The sequence below is a fragment of the Ictidomys tridecemlineatus genome, chromosome 3 (genome assembly GCF_052094955.1).
Source record: "Ictidomys tridecemlineatus isolate mIctTri1 chromosome 3, mIctTri1.hap1, whole genome shotgun sequence".
Classification (NCBI taxonomy): Eukaryota; Metazoa; Chordata; class Mammalia; order Rodentia; family Sciuridae; genus Ictidomys; species Ictidomys tridecemlineatus.
This window is the reverse complement of record NC_135479.1, coordinates 41,331,074-41,347,216: the sequence shown is the minus strand read 5'-3', so window position 1 is coordinate 41,347,216 and position 16,143 is coordinate 41,331,074. Positions and strand designations below refer to the sequence as shown.

At 48.2% G+C, this 16,143-nt stretch overlaps 1 protein-coding gene across 5 annotated transcripts in view; it reads right to left on the bottom strand.

Moving 5' to 3' along the window:
* Positions 1-12,012: 12,012 nt before the first annotated feature.
* Positions 12,013-16,143, bottom strand: part of Ksr1 (kinase suppressor of ras 1) — a 149,240-nt gene continuing 145,109 nt past the window's right edge. For all 5 annotated transcript variants that reach the window (XM_078042522.1, XM_078042523.1, XM_078042524.1 and 2 more), the window contains one exon: positions 12,013-14,934. In XM_078042522.1, coding sequence (XP_077898648.1) covers positions 14,856-14,934 — 79 coding nt within the window. In that variant the 3' untranslated portion in view covers positions 12,013-14,855. The remainder of the gene's footprint in view (positions 14,935-16,143) is intronic.

The following is a 16,143-nucleotide window of genomic DNA, read 5'->3' as shown; positions in this document are numbered from 1 at the left end:
TACTTTATAAGGTCGCTGTGAGCAGGAAATGAGCTAAAGCTTGTCCAGCACTGAAGAAGCTGGTGGAATGGTGGTCTGAGCACTCCCTAGATTATGTCTGCCTCCCTGTTTTAGCATGGAGGGTGAGGCCGGGGTGGAGCTGAGAAGAGGGGGCTTTGGCTAGGACAGCCATGGATGAGGGATCAGACACGGAACAGGCAGATCTGGTGAGACGGGGGGGGGGGGGGGGGGGGGGCATGCACGTGTGTCTCTGTGTGTTCAGTCAGTGGAACTGTGGAGCAGAGGTCTTGATGTAACAGGGGTTCACTTGGTGCTTTGACTATATCCCTTGTCACTTGGAAACTTACACATTTTTTTATTTTTCCCAAACTTCTTCTTCCTGACTTTCTCCTCCTTGATCTTCTGTCTCTCCTCCCTAGTCTCATTTTTTCCTGAATCACCTCTCTAAAAGCCCCCTGTTCCTGCGGCTGGGGCAGAATCCCAGCCTTTGGGACAGGAGTCCCCTGTGTTTCTCCTTTGCCTACAAAGCAATAAACCTTTATATTTGTTCTCAAAACCGTGTTCTCATTACTGGATTGGCATCAGGGACAAGGACCCAGCTTTCAGCTTGGGGGAGGCGCTTGGCCAGACGGTGCTGGAGAGCCTGGGGCCCCCAATCTGGAAGCCCTCTGCACCAGGCCAAGCAGCTAGCATCTTCTCCTGAGCACCAAGAGGAGTCAGAGGCGTGAGGTCACATGCTTTGTGTTTTAGAAGGATTCTTCAAGCAGCGTAAAGGAGGACAGACTGGAAAAGTTGAGCCGAGAAGCAGGGGGCTGGGAGGTGGGAACTCAGCTTGACTTGGGTGGTGACATGGGGACAGAGAGGTTGGGTAACTGGCCACTGGTGTTATGGGAAGAGCTCTTAAACAAATTTTTATCATTCGTGATAAAGAACTGCACTAGAGCCAGCCAAGCTCATTTGACTTGGCCGAGACAGCAGGTGGTCTGATGTGCAACCAGGTCCCAGCAGACACCCATCTGTGGCAGCCACAGGGGGGACACCGCAGGCCCATCTCTAAGCATCTCAAACATCTCTAAGTTAATCCCTTCTCATTGGCCAGTCCCATTGGCCCTTCCTCGGTGTGCAAGTGGTTCTGAAATTGCTGAAATTAAACACAGGGAGCAGGGTGAGGTGGGACCTGTCCAGATGGCACCCATGTGTGGCTAGGGCAGACCCCATGGGGCTATTTGGGTCAAATCACTTTAAACATTTTTTTTGTTGTTTTAATGAAGAAAGACACATGAAATGAAAATAAAAGAGTCATTTCATGCACTCTTTGAAAAAGAAATGTTCAGAGATAGGTGTGGTGTGCACATCTGTGATCCTGGTGACTCAGGAGGCTGAGGAAGGAGGATGGTACATTCAAGGCCAGCCTCAGCAACTTAGTGAGACCCTGTCTCAAAAAAATTAAAAAGTGCCAGGGATGTAGCTCAGTGGTAAAGCATCCCAGGGTTCAATCTCCAGTTCCACCAACAATAATTAAAATAAAAAAACGTGAAAACAAAATTATCCCGGAATTATCACAGGAGTCTGGCATTTTGTTCAAAGTATGAAATAAATGTTTTAAAGTACAGATTAATTTAAAGAAACAGATTAAATGATAGTATTGGTGGTACACGGAATGGGAAGATTTAGAAATGAAGTATGTGATTGAAATAAGCAGGAGTTTAGGAAATCTGCCTTATTTCAGTTTTCAGATGGGGACACGGAGGCACAGAAAGGGGACCTGACTTTCTCAAGATTGGACAATTCAGGATCAATTTTGGCAGCCGTTAATAGAGAAACATCCAATATGGAGATTGAGTTTTTCTCTCCAATGAAAAAGGCTGGATATCAGGAACTTAGGACTGGGGAGGCGGCTTCACTACCACTCAGGACTCCAGCTCCTTTTAATTGCATCTGAGCCGTCCTGAGTGTGTTACCTCATGAACTACAGGGGCTGCTGCAGTCTGAGTGAGCCATCACATCCACATTCCAGGCAGCAGAAAGGAGCAGAAGGGAGAAGCCAAAGGGCACTCCTCTCAGATCAGTCGGCTCCCCCTCTCCCAGTCGACTTCCCGGAGGCTCCAAGCACTTCTATCTCACTCCATTTCTAGAACGTAGTCATGGGACTACTCATATCGGCAAGGGAGACTGAAAAACAGTCTGTTGGGTCTGTTGCCACTCTAAACAAAATGGGGGTTCTGTTAGGGGCATTTCTAGGTTTTGTGGGTCCCCAAATTTTTATAATTTGGGTGACCCTCTTTAGAAAAAAAATTGTACAAAATGGTGAATGCAAAACCAGATACTAAAGTGAATATTTATTTGAATAAGCAAAGAAATCAAAATAGGTTACACTTTTTTCAAAAATTGACCATCCCTCATGTATCCGACAACCCAGAAAAAACATGTTTTTTTTTTCATAAATTGCTCAATACTACTTCTTTAGCTGCATACTCTGACTGCTTCTTCAGGTGATGGAGATCAGACCTCTTCTCTGGAGAGAAAATAGATCCTTCTTTGGGTGCTGGGTGCCATGGGATACCATCCTTCGTGTCGATCATCTTTGTTTCTGGACCCAGGTGAACTGGCACTGTGGGCAGGAGGCGTGTCCCAGAAGGGGGTCCTAAGCCCACAGCTGGGGATAACTGGATTACTCTTAGAAGTGGCTGTGAACCCCACAAACATATTGCACTATATCCCAAGAGAGGTACCTCCAACTCAACTCCCCCTTGACCCCCACCAAAAAAAACCACTGGGGGGGGGCTCACACACCAAGTGTCTGGGGCGGAAATGCGTGATGTGGGGGGGACTAGTGGGGAGACAGCAGAGCTCTTTTAGCTCATTCAGAAGAGCTTGTGAGGCTGTGAACCCACTAAGGCGCCCTGAGGGAAGATTCTTCAACTTGCAGAGGAACTCACCTCTGGGTTCAGTTCCCACCTAAGCCACAAAGAATCTGTCACAGCTGACAGCAGCTGGTGTTGTTTGCACAGGGAGGTCACGCCTGCCCTGGGAGGCCACTCCTCCCTCCTTGTCACAGGTCCATCAGCTAATGCTCTTCTGTGTTCCTGCTCTCAGGGAGCAAAGATCCTCTGCTCCATAAACACTCCCCAGGAAAGGGCATCCATTCCGCTCTGCTGGGCCCTGGGCACCGGGGATTCTGCAGCTGGTGCTTCTGTTAGGGCTCCCCCATCCCCACCGGCTGAGTAAGGGACAAACCTAGGAAGCAGAGGAGCACCCAGGCCCCTGCAGGGCAGAACCCAGAGCACCTGGAGCAGCCGTGTCCTCCGACCAGCAGCCCCCCTCGGCTTTGGTCAGTGAAGGGGCCGCCTGTGGCAATTGCCTGAGCAACCAGCAACCTGCTGCCCAGCTGCTGAGCCGCTCTCCTGGAGACAGACTCAAGTAGCTGCTGTCTTTATTATTATTATTATTATTATTATTATTATTATTATTATTTGGTACCAGGGATTGAACCAGAGGCACTTAACCACTGAGCCCCATCCCTGATGCCAGGGCTCTCTGCAGAGACTCCAGAGCTGGGTGGCCCAGGAAGTGGGAATGACCTGCCCCCTTTATACATTTTAGAGTTGTTTTGTTCTCATGCTCTCCTCCTCCCCCCATCCAGTGTACATTTGTGACAAGCCACCCAAAAGGTGGGCGAGGACCTGAAAGGTGGAGTGATCCTGGGCTAGAAAGGAAGGGAGGGGCCCAGGAGGCCTTCATTCATTAACAGCCCCTGGTCACCTGAAGGCTGGTCACCTTGGCAACAGTGGGGGCGGGGCGTCCTGAAGGTATTAGCATTTCATTTCCTCCTGAATCAACCCCCATCTTTCTGACCCTATCCTTTATGACCTGTACTGACTGTAGTTTTTTGTCCCCTGGCCTCATCCCCAGCATCGCCCCCCCCCTTTATTGGGGAATGGGGAGTACCAAGGATTGAACTCAGGGGCACTTGGCCACTGAACCACATCCCCAGCCCTATTTTGTATCTTATTTAGAGACAGAGTCTCACTGAGTTGCTTAGTGCCTCATCATTGCTGAGGCTGGCTTTGAAACTCCTGATCCTCCTGCCTCAGCCTCCTGAGCTGCTGGAATTACAGGCCTGTGCCACCCTGCCTGGCACATTTTTGTCCAATTTTGTTATTGTTAAGATACAAATAATCCAAATGCATTCTGTCATGTATAGCTAATTAGAACAAATAAAAAAGATACAAATAATATAAAAGTTACTGTCAGGTCGATGGAGGTGGCTCAGGAATAAAGCACCAAGCAACCCACGCACGCATGAAAGAACCACCAATCAGGCACTGATGGAGCTGCCTGTCAATCAGCGAGGTCTCCTGGCCAATCCTGGATCTTAGCCAGCAACCCCGGACCAACCCCAGTAGAACAAGGGACTCTAAAAACCCCTTTCCCTGTCCCAAGCCCTCCCTTCCTGCCCTAAGCCCAATAAAAACTCCAGTCCAGTCCAGCCCTGGTGCGCTTCTCCTTGGACCCACTCTGCTGGTCTAAGGGTCCTGCCTGGGAGCGAAATCTCAATAAAGCCTCATCAGCAGCCTTTTAAAATCTGCCTCTTTTGGTCGCTGCTGCCTGACCTTACATCTGATGCCGAAACCCTGGGGGACTTTTCGGGCCTCTTCCATACCTTCTATCTGGGGATTGAGGTTCACCCTCCCCACTTCAAACAAACCAAGAAATTCCTAAACTGCTCCTTCCCTCTCCCTTCATCCGGGGCCCACAGGAGTGGGGTAAGTTCCCTTGTTTCCCCTGACCTACCAGCCCCTCTCTGTCCCCAGGGGTCTATCCATAAGTCACACACGTACCATAGAACCCTGTCCGCCCCGGGAACTGTGAGACGGCCCAGTCCTTGTGTGAGCCCCTGGTGGGTTGTAGGGACACCTCAACACCCCCCCCCCCCCGGGCCTTTATCTCTGATCCTCGGGTGAGTGAACTTGGGCATGATGCCTTTTTCTGCTCCCACCCACCCCAGAGGGTGCCGGAAGGTCATGGGAATCACCGAGTCGTCCTTAGACCCCCCAAACTCTCTTGGGTGTCTATATTCAAATTTTGCCAGGTTAGGACTCACTCCAGATGTACGCCTCTGTAAGCGCCTGGTCTTTTACTCCACTGTGGCCTGGCCCCAGTGTGACTTAGACAATGGGTCACAATGGCCCCCAGAAGGAACTTTTGATTTTTAAAGCCTCACTGAAATTGGACAATTTCTGTCTCCGGAAAGGGAAGGGGGCAGGGAAGTGGGCAGAAACGTTCAGGCTTTTTGAGGTCTGCTCCATCCTCCCCTCTGCTCTAGGTAAACTGCTCAAGTTCTCCTTCCTTGAGGACCCCTTCCCATTGTTCTTCTACTTCTCCTTCCTCTTTCTCAGATCCACCTGAGCTGCCCTCAGCCCCACCTTCCCGCCTTCCCCCTCTCTACCCAGGCCATTCCTCTCCCTCCTCCCCTGCCCCTCCTCCTGCTACCACAGCCCCTCCTCCCCCGCTCCAGGACTCTCCCCCTCCTCTCCCTCCTCCCCTCCTGCAGCCCTAACTCCTCCGCCCACCTCTTCTATGAGAAGCCCTTCCCCCTCCCCCCACTCACTCCTCTCTTCTCCTGTCAGTGCCCAAACCGGGTCCCACCAGACCCTCTTACCAGCTAACCCAAAGCTCATTTGCCCTCTCAGGGAAGTGGATGATGGCCGAAGGGATCATCCGAATATACATCCCATTCTCTCTTCAAGATCTTTCCCAGATTGAAAAGCGCCTTGGGTCCTTCTCTGCTCACTCTTCAATTTATATTAAGGAATTGTGATACCTCTCCCAGACTTATGAACTTAACCTGGCATGATGTCTATGTCGTTCTGTCCTCTACCCTCACTCCTGATGATCTAGCTTGCATCCAGCAGGCCGCACAGGATGATGCTGATCAAATTTGTCTAACAGATAGGACTCTCCTCACCGGTGAAGCCGCCGTTCCCCTAACTGATCCCAACTGGGACTATCAAGATGGCCAACAAGGTCACCGTCACTGCACTCACATGGTCCAATATCTTATAGCAGGCGGTTTCCAATAAGGTGGTTAACTTTAATAAGCCGAGAGAAATCACCCAGGAACCAGAGGAGAATCCAGCCTTATTTCTCAACCACCTTACAGAGGCCCTCGCCAAATATACCAAGCTGGATCCTGAGTCTCCCTCTGGGGCTACAGTGTTAGCAACCCATTTCATGACTCAATGGGCCCCTGATATTGGAAAAAGCTCAAATGAGCTGAGGAGGGCCCTCAGACTCCTCGTATCTGAGATCTGGTGAAAATGCCCCTTTTTCGTAACCCATCAGAGAATTTCCTCTGCTGCTACACTTCCTCTGGTTTAGCACCCTGTGACTGACTAGATCATTGAAATTTCTTCCCCAACCTTTGCTCCTCCAGGTTTTTTTTTTTTCCTGGTGCAATGGTACCCTTACAAAAAAACAAAACAAAACAAAAAAATCCCAGCTTCAACATGCCCTTTGTGTTTTGTGTTCCTTCCAACGTGGTCCCTCCATTAACTCTGTACAGTGAGGCTGAATTAACATGGCTGGTTACTACCTCCCTTCCCAGGAAAAGAAGGGCCGTCTTTCTACCAGTAGTAGCTGGACTCTCCCTGGCCTCCTCCCTCGCTGCCTCTGGACTCGGGGCAGGAGGACTTGGTTATGCTGTAACTGCTACTCAGAAGCTTGAACAACAACTTTCGGGAATCGGTAGAGGCATGGGCTGCCTGTCTCACTTCCCTACAAAGGCAAATAACATCTATTGCCCAAGTTTCATTACAGAACCGTGGAGCCCTAGACCTCCTGAGAGCAGACAAAGGAGGAACCCCTCTATTCCTGAAAGAAGAATGCTGCTATTATATCAATGAAACTGGATTGGTCAAAAAGAATGTCGACACCCTCCGCTGATTGGGTGAAAGGCTTAAACAGCAACAATCAAATGACCCTTGGCCAGGCTGGCTAAACTCAACCCTCACCACATGGCTGATTCCCGTTCTCACTCCTATATTAGTCATAGGGCTTCTATGAATGATCACTCCCTGCCTCCTCAGGTTCACCCAAAAGCACATGGGTGAAATTGCCAGAGTGACCTACAACCAGATGCTCCTACACCCCTACAGTCGCCTACCCACCAAATCGACACCCAAACCACCCTCCCCCGCCCAGTACCCCTAGCAGCAGGAAGTAGCCAGATGAAATTCACTGCCCTATATCATCAAAAAGGCAGAGATGTTAGTCGATGGAGGTGGCTCAGGAACAAAGCACCAAGCAACCCGCACACGAAAGAAACACCGATCAGGCACTGATGGAACTGCCTGTCAATCAGTGGGGTCTCCTAGCCAATCCTGGATCTTAGCCAGCTACCCACAAACAACCCCAGTAGGACAAGGGACTCTAAAAACACCCTTTTCCTGTCCCAAGCCCTCCTTCATGCCCTAAGCCCAATAAAATTCCAGTCCTGTCCAGCCCTGGTGCGCTTCTCCTTGGACTCACTCTGCTGGTCTAAGGGTCCTGCCTCAGAGCGAAAACTCACTAAAGCCTCATTCAGCAGCCTTTTAAAATCTGCCTCCTTTTGGTCACTGCTGCCTGACCTTATAGTTATTACTACCATTATTTATATACATACACACACACACACACACACACACACATACACACACACATACATACATACACTTTTCCTTTTTCCTTTAAAAGTATCATCTTGTCTCAACCTCCCCAGATCTGCCCATTAACCATTACGGCATGCATATCTTGGATTCTAATTCCCTGTTCCTCCAGAAAGTCTCCCTGTTAGGTAGGTTGACATCCCCCACAGTGCAACTGAGATGCTAAAGGAGAGGAAATTCCCTCCCTTCTGGGGTGCACGCTTGTAATTCCAGTGGCTTAGGAGGCTGAGGTAGGAGGATACCAAGTTCAAAGCCAGCCTCAGCAATGGTGTGCACTATGCAACTCAGTGAGACCCTGTCTCTAAATAATATACAAAATAGGGCTGGGGATGTGGCACAGTGGTCGAGTGTCCCTGAGTTCAATCCCTGGTACACCCACACCCCCCCAAAAAAAAAATTCACTTGGCCATGCATGTTGGGGCTTCCTTGTGGGGTCTCTGTTCTGGCCCGTTGGCTTACATGTCTGTCTTTGTGCCAGTACCATGCTGTGCTAACTATTGTAACTTTTTGTAGGTTGAGCATCCCTAATCTGAAAATCTGAAATCTTCTGACGATAGTTGAGTGCTTTTGTGATGCCACAAATGAAAAAAATGCACACCATAAAATTTTGTTTCATGCACAAAATTATTGTGTAAAGTGACCTTTAGGCTATGTGTTCATACATGATGCATATGAGACATAAATGAAGTTCTTGTTCGGTCTTAGGTCCCATCTCTGAGATATTTCATTGCACATAAGCAAGTATTCCAAAATCCAGAACCATTTGAAATCTATAGTATTTTTGGCCCCAAGTATTTTGGATAAGGGATAAGGAGCCTGACATAAGTTTTGAAATGAGGAAATACAAGTTCTTCAGCTTTGTTTTTTCTTTTTACCTCACCGCCCCCCCCAAGATTGTTTGGGCTGTGGAGTTCCTTAAGATCACATCTGGGGCTGGGGATATAGCTCAGTTAGTATGAGTGCTTGCCTCAAATGCACAAGGCCCTGGGTTCAATCCCCAGCACCAGAAAATTAAAACAAAACAAAAACACACATCCAAATCACACTAGTGACATCTTAACATTATCTTTCCAATCAATAGACATTAGATGTGTTCCCATTCATTTATATCCTTTTAACTTCTTTCAGCAATGTTTGTAGTTTTAATTGTATAAGTCTTTTATCTTCTTCTTCTTTTATTTGTTTTAGTTGTAAGTGGACACAATAACCTTTATTTTATTTTTATGTGGTGCTGAGAATCGAACCCAGTGCCTCATGCATGCTAGGCAAGCGCTCTACCGCTGAGCTACAACCGCAGCCCCTCTTTTACCTTCTTAATTCCTAAGTATTTATTCTTTTTTGAATAATTTTGTCATTATTTTTTGAATATTTTTTAATAAATGAAATCATATTTTTGTAATTTCCTTTTCAGGCTGTTCATTGTTAGTATATAAAAATGCAATCCAGGGCTGGGGTTGTGGCTCAGTGGTAGAGCACTTGTCTAGCATGGGCAAGGCCCTGTGTTCGATCCTTAGCACTACATAAAAATAAATAAAGATATTGTGTCCAACTACAACTAAAAAATAAATATTAAAAAAATGCAGTCCATTTTTGTTTGTATGTTGCTACCTTGAAAAAATTTATTTATTAGTGCTATCAACTTTTTCAAATGAAATTTTTAGGATTCTCTACATATAACATAGTATCTATAACCGGAGTTAATTTTACTGCCCCCCCCTCCCATTTTGGATGCCTTTTCTTTTTCTTGCCTAATTGCTTTGGCAAGAATTCCCAGCAGCTGAATTAGAAATGTTGGAAATGAGCACCCTTTTCACCTTCTGACCTTATAGGAACAGCTTCTAGTTATTCACCAGTGAGAATTCTGTTTTTTTGTTTTGTTTTGTGGTGTTGGGGATTAAACCCAGGGCCTTGTGCATTCGAGGCAAGCACCCAGCCCTTTTTCTGTGGGTTTCTAAATATGACTTCATTATGTTGAAGTTGTTTCCTTTTATTCTTACATTATTTCTATAGTAAAAAGGTTTTGAAATTTGCCAAATGCTCTTTTTCTATGATAAGATGATCATGTGTTTTTTTTTCTTTCATTCTGTTAGTGTGGTATATTACACTGACCAAATTTTATTGGATTCCAGAAATAAACCCCATGTGGTCATGGTGACTCAACTTTTAGCATGCTAAATTTGGCTTGTTAGTATTTTGAGAATTTTTGTGTCAATTTTCATAAAGAATACTGGACTATTCTTTTTTCTTTTTTGGTATGGGCTTTATATGAGAGTAATGGTAGCTTTACAAAATATGTTATTATTTCCTACTCTTCAGTTTTAAAAAAAACTGAGAAGCATAGGCATTAGCCTTTTAAATGTTTGGAAGAATTCACAGGCTAAGATATGAGGTCCAAAACTTTTACCTGGTTTAATATTTATTTTTTAGTTGTAGTTGGACACAATACCTTTTTAAAATTTATTTTTATGTGGTGATGAATCGAACCCAGGGTCTTGCATGTTCTAGGCGAGCGCTCTACTGCTGAGCCACAACCCCGGCCCTACCTGGAGATTTTTGATTACTGATCTCATCTCCTAACTAGTTATAGGTCTATCACATGTATATTTCTTTGTGACTTAGTCTTCATAGGTTTTGTCTTTCTAGGAATTTGTCCAATTCATCTATTATCTAATTCATTGACATACAATTGCTCATGATACTGCCTCATATTCCTTTTTATTTCTGTAGAATCTGTAGTTTCCACATTTATTACTAATTTTAGTCTTCTCCCCCTGCCCCCACCAGCGTAAAGGATTACCACTTTGGTTGATCTTTTCAAAGAACCAACTTTTGGTTTCATTGATGTCCTCTAAACATTTTTCTATTCTCTAATATCTCTGTTCTAATCTTGATTTCCTTTCCCTAATTTTGACCCAGTTTCTTTTTTTCTGGTTCCTTAATTTGTAAAGTTAGGTTGCTTTAAGTGTTTATGGCTATAAATTTCCCTCTTACCACTATTTTTGCTGCATCGTATCAATTTTGGTATGTTTGTATTAATTTTCATTCATCTCCAAGTATTTTCTAATTTCCCTTGTGATTTCTTCCTTGATCCATTAGTTAAGAGTGTGTTCTCGGGGTTTAGCAGCACTCACCTAGCAATGTGTGGGGCCCTGGGTTCGATCCTCAGCACCACATAAAAATAAGTAAAATAAAGATATTGTGTCCAACTACAATTAAAAAATAAATATTAAAGAAAAAGAGCATGTTCTTTAATTTTTACAAGTCTGTGAATTTTCCAGTCTTCTGTTATCGATTTCTCACTTCATATCATGTGGTCAGGTAAAATACTTTGCTAACTTTTTAAATCTATTGAGACTAAATTTTGTGGTTTATCCTACAATCTGTCCTGAAAAACATTCCATCCCTTAGCACTTTCTTTTTTTAAAAATTGTAGATGGACACAATATCTTTTTGTATTTGTTTATTTTTGTATGTGGTGCTGAGGATCGAATCCAGTGCCTCACACATGTGAGGCGAGTGCTCAGCCACTGAGCTACAACCCCAGCCCAGCACTATCTTTTTAACACCTTAGGAGCTCAATAAATATCTGGCTAGTAAATTCCCTGACTTCAGATAAGAAGGAGGTCAAAGCCGAGCCTTGGACTGGCTGTCCCACAGCTGTGTGATCTCAGGTGACTACCTTACCTTCTTTCACCTGTTTGCCTAGTGAAAATATCACAATGCCTACTTGAAGGATTAGAATAAAGGATGATTACGCTCAGTGAACAACTCCCCAGCTCAGAGTGGGGGTCCCACATATGATGGTTCCTCCACTCCTTTCCCTGTTCTCCTTGCGCCAAGCTTCCAAGCACCTCTCTGAACACAAAGGCTGCTCCCTTCATCCAAGGCTTCTATAAGGTAAAGGTCACCTCAGCCCCGGGGAGACGTACTGGGTCCAGGTTACTTGAGAGCTTCTAACTGTGGGGTTGGGTGATTCTCCTTGTGCATCAGGGGCCTCGACACCTCCCTCTCCAGAGACACCTGCCCTTGAGGTCCAAGCATAAGTCTTCTCTCTTCCTTTAGAAGGAGCTCCTTGATGTGTGAGGTGTTTAAACACCCCTGACCCTTCCATTCCTGTCACCCTATGCCATCATACGAGAGGTCCCCAACTCTCATCTGGAACTGATCAAAGCACACAGGAGCCCCAGGATTCCTTGTATAACTTCACTCACAAACAGCAGACCTGTAGGGCTGGCTCAGCGCGGAGGGTGTGTTCTTACCAGTGGCAAAACAAAGACGGGAAAAATCAAAACGTGGAGACAGCACATTTGTTAATACTAACCATTTTAATTTAAATTAATAGCATTTTTGGAAGACAAACGCAATTGATAGAAAATATAAAAACTTTTACTGTACAAATTTTACATCACATTCAAAAAAAAAAAAAAAAGTAAAATGTGTGCCTCGTGGCCATGGAAGACGCCAGGTGCATACAAACATCCTGAGCAACGCTGTGTCCCCAAGTCATTCCACAACAACAGCCTGAGAGGGCTTTTCACTCCTTTCAGGGACCACAGAAAGAAATGCCAGGAGATGGCACAGGGTGTTTTGATTTGGTGACATGGAGAGATCAACTTTGCTACACGCTGCTCAGGACTGGCCAGGATTCAACCTTTGAGTCACAAAGAAACCCGGGGAGACTAGAGACTGGTGGTTAAAGGCCTCGGAGGCCAGGCTGGGAACTAGGGGTGCCTGGAAGGTCCAAAGCTTCTTGGGCTCCATTCTTAGACCCCAGTGGGGACCTCTGCAGCCCCAGGGAGCCCTCGGCCTTCTCCATCCCTTTCACAGTGGGCCGTGAGCACTGAATTCACAGTATCTGATCCTTCATGCGTTTCCAAGGCAGACGGGGAGGGCACACAGAAGGGTGAGCTCGTCTTCCTAACCTCAATTCACAGTCACTTAAATAAAAAAAGGGAGAAGGGGGACCATTGTGGGGGATTTTTCTAAACGACAGGCAGTGCCGAGGGGGCTGGCAGAGAGCCAGAGGCTGTCCAGGCCTTGGGGGCAAGGGGAGGGCCCCCAGCACCTTAGCCCTACCATCAGGGCCAAGAGGCTTCTGGGTTCCTGGTAGATACCAGGCTCCCGGAAGACGGTCAGTTCCTTCAGACAGGGACTGTGGCTGTTCCTACTTCTGGGTCCCCAGCACTTGCACAAGACCACGGGAGAGCCCCCTGAACCTTGACATTCACGAGACAAAGGGAGATTGATTTTCTGAGGGGGATGGGGAGGAGCTGAGCCCGACACACCCAGCTGTCCACCAGCCCTTGGCAGCACAGGGTTGGGGGGGTCTGCAGTCCCCTCTGGGGTGCTATAGGTATGCTGCAGCCACAGAGGCAGTGGCCACATGGCTTTGAAGTGGGGAAGTCACAGGGAGGCAGACACAATGACAGAGCTGACCCCAACTGGCCTACAGTTCCTCTTTCTCCTGCCCACAATGACCAAAAAAGGTAAGGATGTCACAGTCCCACGGTACTCTGCACCACTGTACTGTCACATACTCCCAAAGAGGGTGGGGTGGAGGGTCTGGAGAGAGGGAGGCAGTTTCCCAGCTTCTGGAGCAGAGCAGCCTGTCCTATGTGACATTAGGACCTGACTCTGGTGCTAGGGAAGGCTCTGAAGACCGGGGGCTCTGCTAGGTGGCCTAACTGAAAGAGGTGGGAGCCACATGGCTGCCCTTGTCTGAGCTCAGAGCGAAGCACAGGTTCCAGGCCTCAATCCCGTCGCATCTCCACCCCATCTCCCTCGTCTCTCCTCTGTCTGTGCAGCCGCATGAGACCCAACCTCCACTTAAAGGCCTCTTTTCCACTGGGCACTTTTCTTTGTGATAGTTTTACAGAGGACAGTGGGGGTCAATCACATCAAAGGCGTTCCCAAATCCAGTCCCCCCACCCCTCCTCCGCTGGTTTGAATGGATACAAGCAAAAGGCCTGATGTTGCCAGAGAGGGTTCTGCAGCTGTGGGGGCTCCCTGGGGGTCTAACTGGAAAGGCTGGACCACCTCATGCCCCCGTCTCAGCTCTGAGCATGGAGAGAGGAGTCGGGGATGGGTGAAGGGGTTTCAATAGGGTTGGGGAGGTGGAAGAGGCAGGCAGTTCTGGAACCTTCTAGTAAAATGGATGGGATGGGTTTCTAAAGTGCCAGGGTCACCCTGTGGCCAGAAAGCGGGGCTCAGGCCCCCACTGGCTGTCTCTTTCCCCCTCCCTTTACCATATTCCTTACTCTCACTCACCAACTCCCCGTGACATGTGCAGCTACCAGGCTGGCCCTAGCCCTGGGGTCAGATGTCAGTCACACATTCAGATGTGTCTAGAACCACAAGTGCCTGTCTGGGGGCTTCAAGAACCACATTTCCATGGTGAGTGGACAGTTCTTCTTCATGCAGCAGAAACCCTGGCTAGGAACCACCCAGATGCTGTTTGGGTTCTGCCTTTACTTTTGCAACAGAAACAGCCTGGATTAGAGGGAGTCACAGGGTCTATCCAAGTTCTTCAGGGAATCCTGACACTTGTAAATCCAGCTTGGTTCCCAGCCAGGGTTTCCTCTGCAAAATGAGGAAGGGATAATGTCCCTTTGATAGGACAAAGAGGGAATCCCAGATGGAGACTCCCTATGGATGGGTGTTAGGGCCAAGGCAGAGGCCAGGTCACACCATGGGCTGCCTCCCCCAGAACAGCCATAATCACATTGCTTTTCCTCCTTCTGGCCCAACCCTGGGCCCCTCACCGTTTCAAGTCCTCCACAAGGGATACAGCCACTTCCGCCACCCCAAGGTGCCAGCACCCCTACACATGGACTGTTTATTATTACCTATTGTAAAACATCAAGTCCGCTCCGCAGAGACGTACGTGTAAACATTCGCTGTCAGTCAGACAGATCTGGTTGTGGGTGGCGTCATCTCAAATGGCAGGTGTGTGGCTCCATCTCCAGGACCCATGCGTCTTGGTGACAAACAGTCTGAATGGAGGACTCGTGTTCCTCGTGTGCAGTGCTGGGCAGGTGGAGTGTTTTGATTTTTATTTATTTATTTATTTCTGTCGTGGTGGTTGTTGGTGTGTTTTAGAAACACATTTGCAAAAGAAAGAAATGGGTGGTCGAAAAACCGCACGGCCGGCTACATCTTTGGATTACTGGACTCCAGGGCGCCCAAGCCGAACCTTTCAAAGCGGGGTACAACTTTGCTGCTGTTAATGCTGCGAAGAGGAACAAAAACACGGGTTACGGCCTGCTGGTCTTGTCCAACACTGGGGTGCTGGTTAAAGAACAGGCTAGTTCCAGAAGCTTAGCAGAGGACCCAGCCCCCACCAAGGAGCGACAATGACTGCTCAGCCCATAGCCTTGGCAGAGCTGCCCCTGGTCCCCCACGTCCTGGGCCTCGGCCACGCTTCCCTCCTGGGGGTAGCGACGTGGCTCATGCACCTCTGACTCCCTGGTACCTGGGGTGCGCTGTAACCGCTGTGGGCTCATTTGAACAGCTCCTCACTGGCTTCCCGAGAACACCCTTGGTCCACGCAGAATTGGGAAAGAAGAGAGACCTAAGCCCCAGCACCAGGAGTGACACATAAGCTCCTTCTACAAATGGTGACCAAATGTTGGGTCCACTAGGGCCACCTGGGAGGCAGACTGAGGTGAAGGCTCCCAGAGGCCCATTCTAGAGATCCAAAAAGAGCAGCTTTGCACAGAGGGTGGGGGCCATCTGCATTCAGTGAGCAGCACAGTGGCCTGTCTTCCCCACCCCGACGAATGCTGACTTGGGGTCCATCTATACAGCCCCCCCGCAGATGTGAAGGGAGAAGATGTGGGGTTGGGCTGGGGAAGCAGCTTTGTTTTGGGTAGTGGAGTTGTTTGGAGACAGGCTCCGCTCTGCTTTAGGACAACGTTTCTGAGTGTGTTGCTGAGGGCCCAGCTCTTTGGAGCAGGAGTCTGTCAAGGCAACAGGACTTTGAGTGTCTACTGCCCCAAGTCTACAGAGGACACAGGAACCTAGAGAGGACTCCTTGGCGCTGGTCTTGGGGCAGCTCTGAAGTCATTCCACTCCTTGTAGGACAGGATCCTCACGGGTTAGAAGCCAAGCACCCCGCCGCCCCTGTGCTGTGACCAGTCAGCAGGAGGCTCATTCAGGTGTTAGAAGAGAACAGGGCCACCCGACAGACAGAAGCAAGTCAGCCCTCTGAAGGACAAGAGGAGGAGTCACCACGTCCAAGAGAGCGGCTAGAAGCTGCTGGGCCGTCCCGAGGGGGGAGCCGGGTTAGTGAGATCCTCGATCCTCGCCAACTGTTACCCAGGCACACACAGGCCACGTGGAAAGGGAAGGGGGCTGGTTTTAAAAACAAACAGAGCAAGTCTGGAGAGAGAAGTTGGAGCAGCAGAGATGGTATCCCCTGGGTTAGTGCCCGCTGGGC